The sequence below is a fragment of the Orbicella faveolata genome, unplaced genomic scaffold (genome assembly GCF_042242905.1).
Source record: "Orbicella faveolata isolate gen_17 unplaced genomic scaffold, um_ofav_v1 contig_48, whole genome shotgun sequence".
Taxonomy (NCBI): domain Eukaryota; kingdom Metazoa; phylum Cnidaria; class Anthozoa; order Scleractinia; family Merulinidae; genus Orbicella; species Orbicella faveolata.
The window spans coordinates 6819175-6837982 of NW_028301578.1; the positions used below are offsets into that span (position 1 = coordinate 6819175).

The 18808-nt window shown below is 38.5% G+C and overlaps 4 protein-coding genes across 4 annotated transcripts; all 4 read right to left on the bottom strand.

Annotated features, from left to right (window-relative positions):
- Positions 1-2054: 2054 nt before the first annotated feature.
- Positions 2055-3527, bottom strand: LOC149096219 (adenosine receptor A3-like). Its single transcript, XM_089281240.1, has one exon. The coding sequence runs from the start codon at positions 3026-3028 to the stop codon at positions 2087-2089; it is 942 nt and encodes a 313-aa protein (XP_089137366.1). The 5' UTR covers positions 3029-3527; the 3' UTR covers positions 2055-2086.
- A 2809-nt stretch (positions 3528-6336) lies between these two features.
- LOC149096220 (uncharacterized) lies at positions 6337-7828 on the bottom strand. Its single transcript, XM_089281393.1, has one exon. It carries the CDS (start codon positions 6963-6965, stop codon positions 6492-6494), a length of 474 nt encoding a protein of 157 aa, XP_089137519.1. The 5' UTR covers positions 6966-7828; the 3' UTR covers positions 6337-6491.
- Positions 7561-11125, bottom strand: LOC149096221 (histamine H2 receptor-like). The gene has a single exon (XM_089281392.1). It carries the CDS (start codon positions 10673-10675, stop codon positions 9749-9751), a length of 927 nt encoding a protein of 308 aa, XP_089137518.1. The 5' UTR covers positions 10676-11125; the 3' UTR covers positions 7561-9748.
- A 1851-nt stretch (positions 11126-12976) lies between these two features.
- LOC149096222 (melanocyte-stimulating hormone receptor-like) lies at positions 12977-16105 on the bottom strand. Its single transcript, XM_089281670.1, has one exon. It carries the CDS (start codon positions 15519-15521, stop codon positions 14595-14597), a length of 927 nt encoding a protein of 308 aa, XP_089137796.1. The 5' UTR covers positions 15522-16105; the 3' UTR covers positions 12977-14594.
- Positions 16106-18808: the final 2703 nt, after the last annotated feature.

An 18808-nucleotide genomic window follows, 5' to 3' on the forward strand; every position in this document is an offset into this window, starting at 1 on the left:
ACCGTGGCCTATTGTAACCTTCCATTGCACTATTCTACTTTTTGAGAGTTTTTTTTTTTTTTTTTTAATATATATAAATGTTTTTAAGTGGCTATAGGATTAAGATTTACTGATACCAAAGCTTCGTTGTACTTCAATGTTTTGGTCATTTAAAACAAAACAAAAGGAAATTTGTAAAACTTGGTTGTCAAGATATAGTTGCCATGGAAACATCAAGATGTTAATTAGACCAATGATACGTTCTATCGATGTTTCCCAGGTGAAGTTTAGGAAAAGCCGTCAAATTTGGAGTTCATTGTTTAATTCTTTTACAGTTACCTGCGAGCCTGCGAAGTTGGTGAGGACCTTAAAGGCTTCCTACCTTCCAGTCTTAACAGGGGTAAGATATTGGTAAGAAACAACTTTTTTCAAAAAAAGTTGTTACATGACGGTATAGACTGATCGATTGAAGTGTTCTTTTATCTTAACAATGGCAAAATTATTGTTACGCTAGTCTTAATCGCATATTAGTCGTCATTTGGCTGAGAAAATTTCTCTCGCCTGTACCATAAACATAATTTTCACATTTAAATTATTTGGAATATGAAAAAGGACTCGTAACGTAAGTGTCTCTCCACATTCGAAATAGCACTAAATATTAATAAAAAAGGTCAAAACACATCTCAATCGCAACCACAAAACACGTACCTGGAGATAAAATATGTCGCTTTTACTACTTCTAAATCGGATAGACTACATTTAAATCAGATTAAAGCTTTGGTTTGGGTAAAAAATTGTTTTGCATTTCTCAAGGATGATTTTTCTTTAAGAGATGTACGCATCTCTTTCCTTGTCAATTCTGGATTCTCTTAAGTAGCCGGTTAAATAGAAACATTACAATAACCTTAGACTTACTAGGAAACTTTCGGGTTTCTTCAGTATCCCAACTTTGAATAAGTGTACATTTTTCTGTTCTTCTATTTATTATATGCTTTAGTAAAACTGTAAATGTAAAATAAATAAACAAAGGTGTTGTTGTTAAAGACTTTCTGTCGACCGACATGTATTGCGCGCGTCCCGGCACCCGGGGTTTCGTGGTCCACAAAACCTACAAGTTGTTGTTGTCGATGGTTTCGCTCTCCAATCCTTTATAATCCAAAGCATCCGTCTGGATTATTCGACATTTATTGCCTTTAACGACAAGATTCATCATCGCCCTTAACATTGAGAAGAGCATTTGGTAGAAAATTGTTTGTTTGTGACATATTCGAGAAGCTGAACAACGGCCGGTACGATGTGCTTTGCGAAGAACCTCGGTGGAAGGTTTAGACCACACAGACTCTTCAAGAGAATTATCTGAGAAAATATGTCCAGAATCGGTGGAGGAACAGTTACGATGTACTCGGGTACAAGAAATCAAAATTGCTCCCATCTGCTGTAGTGAGGCTAGTGACAGTGAATTGATTTTATTTTTTTTCGTATTTCAGCCCTCTGAAAAGACTATCGCATCGCCTGTCACATCGCCTGTCCAGTTTTAGCTTAACTATGGTAAGAATTCTTGAAATTATATTGATGAAACTAGATTCTTTCTCCGCTGTGTTTTCTTGCAAAATGAGCAAACTGAAAACTTTTTTACTATCCGTACGTGACCGGTTATCGATAAAAAACACTATAAGGATTCTAAAGCGCGGAATGAAATCGCCAAAGAAAAAAAGAAATTGTATTTATTACTCTTATTCTGCATCACGTCTAAGGCAGTACTCTAAGCGAAGAAAAAAGCTGTACAATCTGTATATATACGCTTGTGAAAGCAAATAAAAAAGCAAATTTATTTTATGGAGTTGTTTCAGTTCTCGGCATAGCACAAAGTGGGAGGAACTTTGTAGCTGACATTTGTCACCCCTCGACGCGAGATCAGAATTTCAAAATACGAAAGTTCTAAGCTAAAAGGCATCAAAAGCGAACATATTACATCTGTTTTTACCAGTATATTAAATTTGAGGTCGCCAAAATGCCCAAAATCCTTTCGATTTCTCTAGCGCTTTCTTCAGCGACAGAATCAAAACGAAAACAAACGCTCGCAAAGCATTCGGTCGATAGAGAGTTTTTAAAAGGTCACTTCATTTGACAAGCAAAGAATCTGCCTGATGGTGTTCTTTACTTGTTGTTTGATATGCGTCATCCTCCAGCAATAAAGGATCGGGTTTAAAGACGCATTTAAATAAACGAGAGTTGCAGTTAATTCCCAAATGATATCAACAAGTGGAGACGATCCATGAGTAGTAAAGATAAGTAGGACTATACTGTAGGGCAGAAAACAAGCTAGTAATGCCATAAGTACCCATATCGCAGTAGTCACTGTCTTTCTGTATCTTGCTATGTTCAAGGGGGCCTCTCCACTCTCCGGTTGTCCTTGGTGTTGGTGAATTTGAGTATGGTGATGGCGAAGTGTGAAGAAAATCTTCGAATACGAAAATGTTAAGACAGAAATGCAAAGTAAGATTATTGTGTAATGATAACTTTTTGCAATAGTGAGGTTCCAAAACGACATCAATGCAAAAGTTATGCTGGGTATCCAATAGAAGATAACAATTGCTCTAACCCGCCTTGAAGTTACTACTTGTCTGTACCTCAACCCCAAAATCAGAGCGAGTAGTCTATCAACACTAATCGCAGACAGTGTTAGCAAAGAAACTGCAGATAATATTGTAAAACTGACTGTCGAAAGGGCTGCGAAATAAAAACAAAGATCAGTCAATCGGTGTTCCGTTGTTAGGAAAGCGAGGTGTAAAGCAGAGCTTGGCTCTGAAATAAGGCCGACCAGAAGATCAGTGATTGCAAGGCAGCGGTACAAGAGTTTTGATGGTGGACGTAGAGATGTCTCTTTGTATAACGCAACTAAGATCAAAGTATTTCCTAGAAATGCGGTAACGGAGAAGAGGCTGTTTAAAGCAGACAGAAAAATCCAATGTTGTCCTGATGAACGATCTGTACAAAACAGGGCTTGAATGGTCTTGCTGTAGTCTTCCTTGTCGGTAGAGTTTTCCATTGCAAACTGCGTTCTGTTTTTTTGTTTTTTTTGAAGCAGCTGTCTTAAGAAGGCATCCGATACTCAAATCTAGGATTTAAGTCGAAAAGATGCTGTAAACTTCAAGAAACAGTACCTTCGGTTTAACTCTCAGACACTACAAAAGCTGACTGATAGTCAATTTCTGTAGAATCGTCGTTCCTTTGTGATGAACGTAATACTGATCTAATCGCTCTATATCTGTTAAAGGAAGCTTAAAACCATGGCGTAATATTATTTTAGTTAATGTCGTCAGTTTTGGTTGTTTCACACACTTGTTATTGATGTTTAATTGTTTGACCACAGTTTGATGTATATATTCATTTGGATTTACATATTCATGCTTAATTAAGTCAAACGAGCTAAACATCTGTCAGTGAGGCGATTTTCCTTATGGCGAGTCCTCTGTAGACCCTGAATTTCAATCTGCCAACTTTGCTGCATGAAAGTTTTCTGCTTGAAGTCAATGACAACGTTGTTAAGATTCGGTATTTCGGATTTGTCTGTTAGATTCAGATCAGAACTAGTTGAAATCGATTTAGTTTTTTTCGATGGTAGTAAACTGAAGTGAACGCCGGTGAAACTTGCAGTTGCATAAAGTTATCTTCGTTTAAGTTTTGCTGAATTCTGTCTTCGCCGCTACTATTTGGCGTCACACGATAACACCGTTAGACTCGCAGGCTGAGCACAACTGAAATAATTTGTGCTCTCCTTAGTGCTCCGTGACGCCGTTAACACAACTGACCTCCACACCTGCCTGGCAAGTTTAGCTAAGTTTAACAGTTGTTAATGTCGAGGCTCCTACACTATGCAACAAACGATTGAATTTTGAAGGCCTAGTCTTTTGAGAGATAAAGAAGAAATTATTTTTAGACAAGGTGATACAGTATATGATGATATAAACTTGCAAAAAGTTGCCTATTATCTTAGGACTCACAAAATTATAGTGGTGCTAAATTCGAGGCATATCAGTTATTATTTAGCTGACAGTATTTTTCCTCCTTGTACCGTAAACAAGGTTTTTCGTATTTAAGGCGCTTAGAATTTGAAAACGGAGATCGTCTTTCTCTAGTTCGCACCTTAAAATTAAAGATTAATTCAGGAAAAGGGAAACACCAATGCCAGGCAATTGCAAAAACAAGTTACTTCAACACAGAGTATTTATTTTTAATACTACTGGCCATTCAAATATTTAACAGGCTGAGCAAAATATCGTTATTTGCCGTTAGCGATCGGATCAATTATTTGCGATCAATAATCTGCGAGACAGTGACAACCATTCGATCACCAAGTTTGTTTTCATATGTAAATCACTCTCTGACAGCTAAGGGAAGCAATCTTCCGTTTCTCACACAAGAGCGTGGTTAAAACGTTGCGTGAGCGGAATAATTTTGCAGCAAAACAAGCAGACCATTATTTGTAGGCAGTTATTTGCAAGTCAGGTGGTGGATCCTTGGCTAATAAGAAGGAAGAAAAAAACCACCATCGAATGATAATAAGTTTTGTTTGCACTCTTTGAAGGAAAATGTTATATGTTCCTGATCGTCTTAAAATTAAAGCTTTTCGTTGCTGCATAAAAAAAAAGTGAACAACGACGTAAAGAAGTGAAATAACGAGACTTTCATAGTTCTAAACAAAGAAACTAACTGCAAAGTAAGTAATTTGTTTTGTGTTTTATTTAAACCTATTCTGCCTAAGAGTGTGACGTGATCGTGGTGTTTCATTACATCTCGTTTCGCTTCTCTCACCTTTCAACAAACATAGGCACGCAAGGCGTGCAAGAGTTATTTTTTTGTGAACTATAAGTTTCGGAGATAGCAGCATTCATGGAACTGTTTACAGTAATGATTTGGTTGATTTGACAAGTTTTTTGGTTGCGATGTACAGCGAGAAAGAAACTGGGAGTTTATGATGTACATACAATGTTACATCGGTAATGGTAAGATAACTAAATAGTAAGCCATAAAATGTTTGACTGAAGAAACTACAGTAATCTGACAAGTCTCCAGATTAATGTAGATACCATCTTATTTTCTAATAGGCAATTTTATTCGTTCTTTGATACGACCCACACTGTGATTGGTCGGACACTCGCACATGCATTACTCCCTCACTCACCGATCACGTAGCCCTTGCCCCCGGCGGGGGGACTCCCTTATATGGGCTATATAGGTCTGTGCGGCCCCGAAGGGTATGGTTTTTCAGCCGTTTTGGTCATAAATAGGGTATCGATTTTAGCTGATTTTGGCCATCTTGGTCATAAATAGGGTATGGTTTTTGCACTCTAGCCTTGATATGGGTATGCTTTAAGAAGAAGCCCTTTTTTCATCATTATCGAAAAGAAAATCAACAAAAGTCTTTCACAAATTTATATGCCTACGGTAATTTAACATTGGTTTGAACTAGGGAGCTAATTATAACGCAGGTCTGAAACAGGGTTTTGATTTGAGGGTCAGGTCGTAAATAGGGTTTCGAATTTTTGGTCAGGTCATAAATAGGGTAAGGAATATCGCAGATTTTGGTCATAAATAGGGTGAGGGTTTTGGAAAGCGGGCTACACACCCCCGACCAATTTTTCTGGGAGTACCCCCTCGGGAGCCCTTCCAGCCCCCAAGAGGAATTTTTGCTCAAAAATATTCAAGTAAGAGAACTTTTCGCATTTTATACGAGTCGTAAGTTCACCCTTTTTACACAACACTACTTCACCGAAAATTGAAAGAGAGAGAAAAAAAACCTCTCTGGCACGTTGAAAGTCTGATTTAATTAAATTCCACTTTAACTTGGTGCCACGCAGTCTTCAAAGAACAGTTGAACAGTTTTCATACTTTTTACCTTTAAAAAATATCGGACTGAAAAGAATGTCATAAAATGCCCATCAAATAAAAATATTAAACTGCTACTGCAGAGACGTAAAAACCGTCCAGAAATGAAAGCTTCTTTTTTGTTTAATATCCTGGGAACAATAGCCGATAACTTGTAAGCTCTAATTGAATTTACTCCCATAAGAAAAACAAAAGTGTCGAGTTACCATTTGTAACTAAAAATAGTAAACGTCTCGTGGGAACAAGTGTTGACGATTCGTCAGCTCTAATTGAATTTACTACCTTGTGAAAAATAAGAGTGTCAAATTACCCATTGTAACTAAAAAATAACAGTATCTCGTTATATTTGCATGCAATAAGAACAAAGCAATCGTTACCTGCACTTACTATTAAAAACGTTAGAACTGCTTCAAATCTAAGGGCCCGTTTACATGGAAAGAGGGTGCCTCGGGGGGATAGGGGCACCCCACCTAGTAGGGTTGAAGATACCGCGGTTCTACATGCAATCTAGGGGCACCCTCCCCGCTAGGGCCAAGAGCTAATTTGAAGGGGTGGTCACTAAGTTTAGTAAACAGACAAAATGGCGGATCGCAGACAAATTTCGGCGGCAAACGCAATTCTTGTCACTCTCTCATCTTTGGCCGCTGCTTTTCAGTTGTGTGGATTGACTTTAACATATTTAATTCTTGAAAAACGTCGTCTTCTATGCATTTTCGCACCGCAGCATACAAAGAAGCAAGATCTGCTTCAAAATCAATTCCTTTGAAGTCAGAATTTGTCTTATAATCGTTTATGTACTGCAGAAGATCTTCCACTTTATCGTCCGTCCATACAAACTTCTTAACCTTCTTACTTACTGCCTGCTTTTGCATTTTTTTACGTTTCTTGGTCGAAGCTTCATTTGAACACGTGTTAGTCTTCGCGGCTTCTTCTTCTTCACAGGCGAACGCTTGCTCTCCATCTCCGTCTTTGCCGCTTTCCAGTTGGTCGTTGAATTCTAACTGCTCCTCGTTTTGATCTTCCTCCTCGTATTCTAAGCTTTTCTGCAGCTGATAGCGGCGAAATAATTCACCTTTAGAAATGTTATTCGTAGCCATGTTGAATTCTTACTGAAATTTCGCGCCTTTTACTTGGTGGTCAGCGGCCTTATCATAACAAGACATAGCCCTAGCCCCCCGAGCCAGCCCTACCGTTTCGTTCTACATGGGCTTATGTCAACAAAAGTCAACCCTAGCCCCTAGGGGCACCCTACCTTCAAGGTAGGGTAACCCTACCCCCTAGGGGCACCCTATCTCGCATGTAGAACGAACCGTATAAAACAAAAGAGAGGGGAAACCCTACTACATAGGGTGCCCCTATCCCCCCGAGGCACCCTCCTCCATGTAAACGGCCCCTAAATAGTCTCGTCTCCTCTAAAGCATGTCCTAAGAACTAGAACCGACGATTCGTGACCTCTAATTGAATTAACTCCCTGTGAAAAACAAAAGTATCAAGTTACCCTTTGTAATTAAAAATAAAAATATCTCGTGCCATTTGCCTACTACTAACTCACGAACTGCTTCAAAACTCAAGACTCATCTCGTTCATAACTAGCCACCATTACACTGAAAACTATGCACTCTAAAACAACCCAATGTACGTATGTAACTGTCACACTCCCCTCCAAACCGGACTAAAAATCGCAAACCGGCAACATAAACGTCACTCTTTATTTTTCAATTACCAAAGTCCTTGTGTTTATACATACCTTGTGTTTCTCACGTACCATTTACCTTTACAACAAGAAATTTGATTGGCTGTTCATAGTAGATCCAATCTGATAGGTGTGACATACATACATCTCTCACTCACTCACTCACTCACTCACTCACTCACTCACTCACTCACCCATTGACCCGTCTATAACATACCCGACGCGCCGACTAAGAGGTATTTTTTTTACAAAAAAATAACTCAATAACGGATTGGGCTGACTGACGAGTTTAAATATATACGAGTTGTCTTTTATTTACCAAAGAGACATGAAGGTGATCAATGAATAGTATTTTAACTATCTCGTATCTATAGGTAATCAAATGATTTTGAGTACAATTTGGAATAAATAAGCAAGAGAAAATTTTTCAAAGAATAAAAAAATTGCTCACCCCGTCGGGCGAGTGCAATTTGTAGTCTTTGAAAACTGAATAAAGTTTATTTACTCAAAATTGCAGGACAAAAATCATTGAATACATTCCAACTTGTAATAATATACATTCAATTTATGTTCAACCTTCCGCAGTTAATTTGAACTTTTTGCACTCAATTTCAACTTTCTACACTGTTTGAGATTAATTGACGTACCCTCGGCCTATCAGCATGATGATTTTTTTTCATTAAATCAGTATTGTATTTGTATTGTATTGTACATGAATGTTATTAGGAAGATAAAAAGCTACCAAGGTCCAAAGCCCCCTATTTCACAGCAGGCAGTTACTTGTTCACGATAACATACCCGTTTACTAAAAATAATCTTACTATATCATTTTGGCAGCCTCACCTCAAGCCCAAGACACCGATGATGTCATTCTTCTATGTTTACAATATGACGTGTCCGACATCGTCAACCCCCTGGGCTTACACCTTTTTGCAGAATCCTCAAACGGTAAATGTAAGGACAAGCTCTTTTCAGCGTAACTGGTAAGTTGGATGGAACAATACTAAAAAAAAAGAAAAAAATACCCACAAGCATTGATTTAAAAAAAAAAAAGTTGTGACCACTTCTGGCTCATCCTCGGCGTAAAAACCTCAACTGACCTCAGTCGGTAAAATTTAGCAAGGGAATGGTATAATGCGTGCAAAAAGCACCCTCAATTTTAGCTTTAAGTGGTTCTAACTTAAGGCTGGCTTTCACTAGCGACGGGGTCGTAGCCGGAGTCATAATCAGAAGCGTAGCGCGATGATACGATCCAGTGAAAATCAAACCGACGAAGTTAGAAGCAGAAAACAAATTCTGCTTATGAATTTATCGCTTATGATCCAGTGAAAACTAAATTGTCGGAATCGGAAACAGAAGCGTAAGACTAAACCAATCAAAATTTTCGATTCCAAGCCCTGTGGTTGGTTGGTTCTTCTGCTTCTGCTTCTGACCTACTTTTTTAAGTTTACTTTGCGGCGCACTTTGATCAGTTTGATGTGACACACGACCCTCTGATGGAGCTACTGACTAATACAGGTTATAAGAAACGATATCGTTGAAATTGCCAAGCGATAATTACGTGCAATATCGGTTTGACATTCAATGACAGGAGATACATTTTCCTGGGATCCCATATCTCTTATGACACAAGAGTGCAAGTGATACAAGTACTAGTTATCTAAACACAACCCACTTTCGTCAGCTAAGCATAATTAGATTTTTTGGTCTAGAGATCACCTTTATACATATCCTCTAATTAATCAAATTGTGTTTTCTTTGGCCTTAAACTTAACTAAACCAAGGCCCAGGCCACAGAACTAATCAATTTTCAAAAATTTTTCTGTGCACACAGCCCCTTTGGTTAACATGGACACCACCATTTCCGTATCACTTTTTGCCTTTCGACATTACTGCGTTTTGCCTTGAAGGCGTATACTTTTGTAAGTGTTTTTGTTTCTATAAGCTAAATCGTGCTCTCGGCGTTATCTATAAGGTGTCATTTTCAGCACTCATTTGCAAAGCTTCGATTTCAGTTAGCCTCCATTTGCATGTGTAATCGAAATACTCTGTATTCTATCACGAAAAAGGATTAGCTTTTTTCTACCTTTTCGATGTAGACAACAGGCTATTTAATTGTGTAGTTAATCAAACGAGAACATATCATTGTGGAAGGTTCCCACTGTGAAACACATCTCGTTGAATAAATTAATTCGCCAGACATAACACCTGTCTTACAATTACCTTTACCGCTTGCCTAACGTCTTTGATCTTCCAGCAATAAAGAAGCGGGTTTAAAGACGAACTTAAGAAAACAAGAATTCCTGCTAATCCCCAAAAGATTGTAATACGTGAAAAGGGCCCATTAATAGTGTATAGTACTGTAACTATTAAATGGGGTATATAGCATATAACTAATGATATCAGGACCCAAACCGCAATAGATACCGTTTTCCTATATCGTTTCAAGTTCAGTGATGCACCTTCATTCGATTGCCTTCGGTGAACGTGTTCTTGTACTTCGGCTACATGATGGCGAAGGGTCAAAAATATTTTCGAGTAGCAAAGAGCTGACACCAGAAGGCAAAGTGATTGTAAAGTGTACCTGTAGATTTTTGCCGCATCGTACTCCCAAAACAGTATCAGCGCATAAGCAATGCTGGGAATCCAAACGCAGATAGCTATTGCTTTGACGCGCCTTAAAGTCACAACTTGCCTGTATCTCAAACCTAACATCAGAGCGAGAAGTCTGTCCACACTTATTGCCGTCAGTATTTCCAGCGACACCGACGTCAGAACTGTAAAACTGGCTGCACCAACACCTGCAGAGTATATACAGAGGTCCATCCATCGGCCCGACTCTACATGCACATTCCACATCATAAAGTGCACAGCACCGGCTGCCCCCACAATAAGACCGACAAGAAGATCAGTGACTGCGAGGCAACTGTACAGAAGTTTGGAAGGCGGATAAAGAGAAGACACTTTTCGTAGCGCAAGTAGTATCAAGGCATTTCCTGACACTGTAGCAATTGAGAGGACAATGTAGATGACCCAAAAGAAAAGTGTTAGCTTTTTAGATATGTTATCAGAGCAAAACAATAACTGTATCCTTTCGCTATAGTCTGCGTCCATGGTCGCTGTGTAGTTCTCTCTGCAATTTTCCAACTGCGCCGTGCTGACAAATGAGATCGTTTGACCTTGATGAACAGTTAGTTGGCTTTCCTGAAGTACAGAAAATGGTCTTCTCAATCAAATGATGCAGGAAAGGAAACAAGCATGGACGTTGCAAATGGCTTTAGCAAAGCTCCGACTAGCAGTTTACGACTGGTAGAATCGTTTGGAGCTTCGGGACCTGAAAATAGGTTTGAACAGATTGAAAAGAGAATTCATAGCAGCGTTGTGGGTAGCACTAAATCGAAACGTTAGCTACACAGCCTGATGTAAAAATCTTACTGCGCTCCTTCGATTAACACTACGGCAATAACTTCAGAATTGAAGGCGACCCGACGATGTCAATTTTCAAGCCAGATGTCTTGATATTTAACATTTGCAAATGAAAAGTAAAACTGGAAATTTATGTCATCTACAGGAGCCGGAGTTAATTATTTCACACTAGTGATAACCCAGAAGCGAAAACGTGACGTATGCATTAAGTTTTAAAATGATAGTTTAAACAAACCTTTGAAAGTTCTTCATAATTCCATCTTGATAATTCAAACAAAAGCAGCATTAAAGATAAATGGATACACAGAAAGTTAATAAGCTTAGTTAGTTCTATGATGAGTTACTTCCTTTACGAAAAATTCCGCTTTACTTGATCGCTTTTTTTTTTTTCTGTTTTTTTTTTTTTTTTTACCTTTTGGAAATCAAAGAAACACGAAAAGCGACAAAAATTCTTAAACAGAGTATATCTTAGCCTTCAATTTCTGTCAAAGTCCATTGATCAGCCGCTTGGAGTATTGGACTGAGCATCTATATTCAGTGCACGTACATGAAATAATATTGCTAAAACAAAATTCAAATACTGTCAGGAGGCTACTCTACTTAATTGCAACTGAGGAAAACATCACCAGCCAAGACACCATATCGAGTGAACGTGACAATTTCCTTTCAAGCATGCATGTCAAATGCATGCAAGCATGCATCTCATGTGAGATGAAAAATTGCCTGAGAAATCTATCACTTCTCCTCCAAAAGACCACGTTAAAAAGTTAAACATGCACTGGGCTTATTTTATTTCACATTTCTTTAAGAGGGAAGTTTTGCTCGGGTCAGATGCCAGGTGAAACGTGTCACAGAAGAATGTAAATGCGAGGTAAACTAATAATTAAGTAGTCAATTTAACTACTGTCTTTTGTCTGAGAAAGTGAAAGCGAATTTGTGAAGAGGTGTTTTAAAATACAAATAGCGTTTTCAGACATTTTACCGTTTCCATGGTAACGTCCAGACGTGATGACATTCTACTCATCGATGTTTAGGCCAGTTGGCATGCACCTCTTTAAAACGTCTATTTTGATTCGATGTTGTTTATCTGCACCTCTTTTGTTTTTATTAATGTTAGGGGCACAGTGTTTGTGTTGTTAACCTATACTGTTTCGTGAAACTGTAAACTAGCATCAACAGAAAAAGAATGGTGGTAATGATGCGCCGAAAATGGAAAGCCAGTTGCCTATTGCCAATGTGTGGCTTGTGCAAAGACTTATGCTGAATACGCTCAGTAGATGAACTACGTAACCCTATAATATTTAGTAGGTACGCAGTCTAAAGCAGAATTACTCCCAGATAAAACTATAGCCGAGCCTAAATAAGGAATAGCTATACAGCTTGATGTTTACGAAATATCTCATGTTCAAAAAATTACATTCGTGCAGTAGCTGTACTGTCTTGAGCCCCACACATACCTTGGTACATAATAGAACCGCATCAGTAGTCTACCGATGCATCCCAGAAAAGGTGCTGGAAACTGTTGACAGCAACCTAAACTAACTTCATTTGACTGAAATTGGAAATTCCCCAGTAGCAGGAATATAGCCTGTGCATATTCGCCGTCACCCCTCCAAAAAGTCGAGGGAAGGGGGCGAATGTACACAAGCTACAGGAAAAGAGGTCCATTAGAATTCGTATTTTTATCATTTGTGCAGTATGATAAAGAGCCCGGAAGGTGAATCCAACGAAAAACCTAAATTCTAAATTCCTCGACCACTGCACCTCACAAAATGGGAGGAGCAAATTTCCCTTTGGGTCCTTTGGGCGAGCGAGAAGATTTTCATGAACTCAAATCGAATGGGAGCTTTAAAATTGTTTCCAGGCCAAAATTTAAGCTTGTTCTTTTGTTTACGTTTTGAATTCATGCTCAGTTGAAGTCAAAACATGATGCAACAGTCATACTGAACAAAAATTTTAACAACGAATCACATGTATTTTACAGGTACATATTTTAATTAACGCATTTTAATGTAGAAGCATACACAACCCCACAAGCTTTGTAGCTTTGATTCTTATCTTGTTGAAATAAAGGTTTTGTTTTAATATATGTTTATGTTATGATCAACGAGTTAATTTTAAATCAAGTGTAACGCACGCAGGGGAAATGTCACGCGCGTTTGAATTCCCTTAATGCGAACTGAAAGCATTTAAACTTAGTTGAGTGATTCAAACGGAAAAACTTGAGAACTATATTGTCACTAAATCCATTCGAAATGGTTCATCACAATCAAGTCAAGAAAGAAATAACTGTTCTCTGACGTTACAAACAAACTTCTTGGTGGAATACATAGACTGCGAGCAGTCTCTCTTTTCCTCGAAAATCCGTGGGGAAGAACGTAAAGAAGAACGCAACTCACGCGAGCGTGATATGGTTAGCCGCAAGCCGCCCGCGCTACTCGCGGCGCGCGGCTTGTCCGCACGCCACTCGTAGTCACCCGTTCTTCCCCACGGAGTTCCGAGCAAAAGAGAGACTGCTCGCAGTCTATTGAGGACATCAAGATCAGCAATGTTTTGTTGCTCTCGTGGAGTCTGGGAGCCTCTAGAAGAACGATCTTCTCCAGGACTGCGGACTTGGCTTTCAGCCTGATTCTCCTCACAGCCCCGTCTCTCTTGTTTGGTTTAACTTCCAGGATGCGACTTAGCTAGGGGCCAGAAGTTTTCTACCACGTGTACAATGTATCCAGTTTCAAAGTAACACCTTTATCTTTGCAGTGATTCCTTCTCACTTATAGCAATTAAACTGCCAGATACTGACTTTTAAAAACAGACGCCAACCCAATGCAATAAAACTAAGCATAAGCTCACAAGTACGCATTGCGGACCTACTTTTTAAAGCTTACTTTGCGGCGCACTTCCTTGATCAGTTTGATGTGACACACGACCCTCTGATGGAGCTACTGACTAATACAGGTTCTAAGAAACGATATCGTTGAAATTGCCAAGTGATAATTGCGTGCAATATCGGTTTGACATTCAATAACAGGAGATACATTTTCCTGGGATCCCATATCTCTTATGACACAAGAGTGCAAGTGATACAAGTACTAGTTATCTAAACACAACCCACTTTCGTCAGCTAAGCATAATTAGATTTTTTGGTCTAGAGATCACCTTTATACATATCCTCTAATTAATCAAATTGTGTTTTCTTTGGCCTTAAACTTAACTAAACCAAGGCCCAGGCCACAGAACTAATCAATTTGTGCACACAGCCCCTTTGGTTAACACGGACACCACCATTTCCGTATCACTTTTTGCCTTTCGACATTACTGCGTTTTGCCTTGAAGGCGTACACTTTTTGAAGTGTTTTTGTTTCTATAAGCTAAATCGTGCTCTCGGCGTTATCTATAAGGTGTCATTTTCAGCACTCATTTGCAAAGCTTCGATTTCAGTTAGCCTCCATTTGGATGTGTAATCGAAATATTCTGTATTCTATCACGAAAAAGGATTAGCTTTTTTCTACCTTTTCGATGTAGACAACAGGCTATTTAATTGTGTAGTTAATCAAACGAGAACATATCATTGTGGAAGGTTCCCACTGTGAAACACATCTCGTTGAATAAATTAATTCGCCAGACATAACACCTGTCTTACAATTACCTTTACCGCTTGCCTAACGTCTTTGATCTTCCAGCAATAAAGAAGCGGGTTTAAAGACGAACTTAAGAAAACAAGAATTCCTGCTAATCCCCAAAAGATTCCAATACGTGAAAAGGGACCATTAACTGTGTATAGTATTGTAACTATTATATGGGGTATATAACAAATAACTAATGACATCAGGACCCATACCGCAGTAGATACCGTTTTCCTATATCTTTTCAAGTTCAGTGATGCACCTTCATTCGATTGCCTTCGGTGAACGTGTTCTTGTACTTCGACCACATGATGGCGAAGAGTCAGGAATATTTTTGAGTAGCAAAGAGCTGACACCAGAAGGCAAAGTGATTGTAAAGTGTACCCGTAGATTTTTGCCGCATCGTACTCCCAAAACAGTATAAGCGCATAAACAATGCTAGGAATCCAAACGCAGAGAGTAATTGTTTGGACGCGCCTTAAAGTCACAACTTGCCTGTATCTCAAACCTAACATCAGAGCGAGAAGTCTGTCCACACTTATTGCTGTGAGTATTTCCAGCGACACCGACGTCAGAACTGTAAAACCGACTGCAACAACATATGCAGAGTATACACAGAGGTCCATCCATCGGCCCGACTCTACATGCACATTCCACATCATAAAATGCACAGCACCGGCTGCCCCCACAATAAGACCAACAAGAAGATCAGTGACTGCGAGGCAACTGAACAGAAGTTTGGAAGGCGGATAAAGAGAAGACACTTTTCGTAGCGCAAGTAGTATCAAGGTATTCCCTGAAATTGTAGCGATTGAGAGGACAATGTAGATGGCCGAAAAGAAAAGTGTTAGCTTTTTAGATATGTTATCAGAGCAAAGCAAAAACTGTATCCTTTCGCTATAGTCTGCGTCCATGGTCGCTGTGTAGTTCTCTCTGCAATTTTCCAACTGCACCGTGCTGACAAATGGGATCCTTTGACCTTGATGAACAGCTAGTTGCCTTCAAGTCCTTAAGTACAGAAAATGGCTTGTCAATCAAATGATGCAGGAAAGGAAACAAGCATGGACGTTGCAAATGGCTTCAGCAAAGCTCCGACTAACAGTTTACGACTGGTAGAATCGTTTGGAGCTTGGAGACCTGAAAATAGGTTTGAACAGATTGAAAAGAGAATTCATAGAAGCATTGTGGGTAGCACTAAATCGAAACGTTAGCTACACAGCCTGATGTAAAAATCTTCCTGCGCTCCTTCGATTTACACTACAGCAATAACTTCAGAATTGAAAGCGACCCGAATTGAAGCTGTCAATTTTCAAGCTAGATGTCTTGATATTTAACATTTGGAAATGAAAAGTAAACCTGGACATGGAAATTTATGTCATCTATAGGAGCCGGAGTTAATTATTTTACACTAGTGATCACCCAGAAGCAAGAACGTGACGTATTCATTAAGTTCTAAAATGATAGTTTAAACAAACCTTTGAAAGTTCTTCATAATTCCATCTTGATAATTCAAACAAAAGCAGCATTAAAGATAAATGGATACACAGAACGTTAATAAGCTTAGTCAGTTCTATGATGAGTTACTTCCTTTACGAAAAATTCCGCTTTACTTGATCGTTTTTTTTTCTTTTTTTTTTACCTTTTGGAAATCAAAGAAACACGAAAAGCGACAAAAATTCTTAAACAGAGTATATCTTAGCCTTCAATTTCTGTCAAAGTCCATTGATCAGCCGCTTGGAGTATTGGACTGAGCATTTACATTCAGTGCACGTACATCAAATAATATTGCTAAAACAAAATTCAAATACTGTCAGGAGGCTACTCTACTTAATTGCAACTGAGGAAAACATCACCAGTCAAGACCCCATATCGAGTGAACGTGACAATTTCCTTTCAAGCATGCATGTCAAATACCACTTCTCGATGCATGGGATTTTCTGCGTTTCGCTTTTTATTTTTCTATTTTTTTCCTGTCAATTAAAGACCAATAACATCATTAGGTATACAGAAAGAATGTTTGAAATTGTTAGTCGCTCATCTTGATTTGATTTGTTTTTGCCTCACACAACCTCACCAATACGGCAGACTGAGCATGTATAACGCATTAACTAGATTTAATAGCCCAAAATATCTGAGTGAAGGATTGGGATAACGGTAAATGTTGTGGGAAGACGAGCCGCTGGCAAGTGCTTCTGCAGCTCTTTTGTCGAAAGCTTTCATAAATGTCTTTTACTTCTTTTAGTTAACATACAACCTTTTTTCTAATGTCTTTATTAAAATGAAGAGGGAAGTGATTGTCAACACCATTTACTTAGCTATATTCACAAGAGACAATTTTGAAAGCCCCAAGACCTGTGGAGGTTGTAACCATCATCCTAAAAACCGTCAAAGTTAAGGCCACCAAATTAACAAGACATGATGCACACATAAATTCTACTAACAGAAGATAATTTGGTGTCATCACATCGCTAAGTGACCTCACTACTCTTTTATTCATTTGGATTTTGGCCAAGCCTTATCTGATCATTACTTCCATTACATTTCACGTAGGGGCCAAACCACCCCCCAAATGTTTCGTCAGTTCTTGGGTATTTCACATTATTTCGCATTACTTAAAAAGTATTGACTCTTTCTACACCAAACTTGGCAGATGAGCAGGAGACCTACTGCCAATTATATTTACGTGAAAAATGTCAGTAAATGTCAAAGTTGTGACGTCACAGTGATGACGTCATGTTTTTTGCCACTTTTGAAGTTTTTAATATGCATATTTTTACAATGTGTTCGAAAGAGCACATCAAGGGGAGTTGAAACCTGAAAGAATTTTGTCCATATCACAAAAATTGAATGAAATATGGCATTTTTAAATATGAAAAATAACTCTGCAAAATATGGGGTCCCCCCTTGAGAAAAATCCCCAAATTGGAGCCGTAATTTTGTTCCAGCAAATGCAGCTATGTTGCACATGTGATGTGCCAGATGACTAAAGCAAAAATAAAGAAGAAAATCGGAATAAAAAATTATCCCTCTAGTGTTATTGCGTTAAAATTAGTTTTGTTACGTCATAACCAGTGACGTCACCGGTTTTTTACTGTTAATACTATCCTAACAAAGCCGAAAATCAAATTTCTAAAACCATACGATTTTTGACAACATCAAGCTATCTGTTTTTATAGATTATTAGCCTTCCTAGAATAAAACTGAAAAAAATAAACCAGAGAGACTGACTTAAGAAGGACAGTATGGTTAAGCAAATTCCGGGGGGGACAACAAAAAAATATTTAATTTACCATATCTCAAAAAATAATCATCATAGCAAAAAACGGTTTCCGGCATTTTACTCCTCAAGTCAAGACCTTCCAATGACATAATCTTTACATCAGATTTTACAAAAAATTATAGCACGTTTTGGTGTCGTCATCAATTATGACGTCATAATCTGACATTTTGTCACAACTTCCAAATTAAAATAAACTGGAGAACAAAGAAAGCTCATCTGCCAAACTTTGTTCAGAAATATATAAACCAAGCAAATATAGCCTTCATGAAACATTAGGGGGTGGTTTGGCCCCTACGTGTTTATGTGAATACTCAACCACTAAACTTTAACGACGATGTGTTTGGTAAAGTTATGATGTCCTTTAACACTACGGTTGCCCCAGATGATGAAGGAACAGCTACGGAAAGTTTCAGCTCCTTTAGGTAAATCGTCTTTTTAAAATATTGAAAAAAGCTTAAAGGGGGGGGGGGGGAGGCATCCACCTCCCTCCCCTCCTCACATTGTACGTCCCAGGGTTAAAATTCAATAGTATACTGACATGCGTATACCAGGATTTTGTGCCGGCCACATTCGCTGATGAAAAAAATGATAAAATCGCATTGAAACTGATATAACCAAAAATAAAACTATTTTTTATGTTAGGTTAAAGCACTTTCAACAGTTAAGTTAATGTGTGATAAAATAAATTGACCGACGAATGGATCGAACAACACTTTGATGTGTTTGCCTTAAAATTGCACCACAATATGTGTTGAAGTAATATAATGCACGTTTTTGAACCATGGACGTTTAGTCAATTTTCACTCACAAATTCAACGATAAAGAAAGTGAACCGAAGAAAGAGTTGCGTTACTATTTCACGGATTACGATATTCTGAAAATTTATGTTCTCCATTGTTTTAACCAGGATGGAAAGGTGTA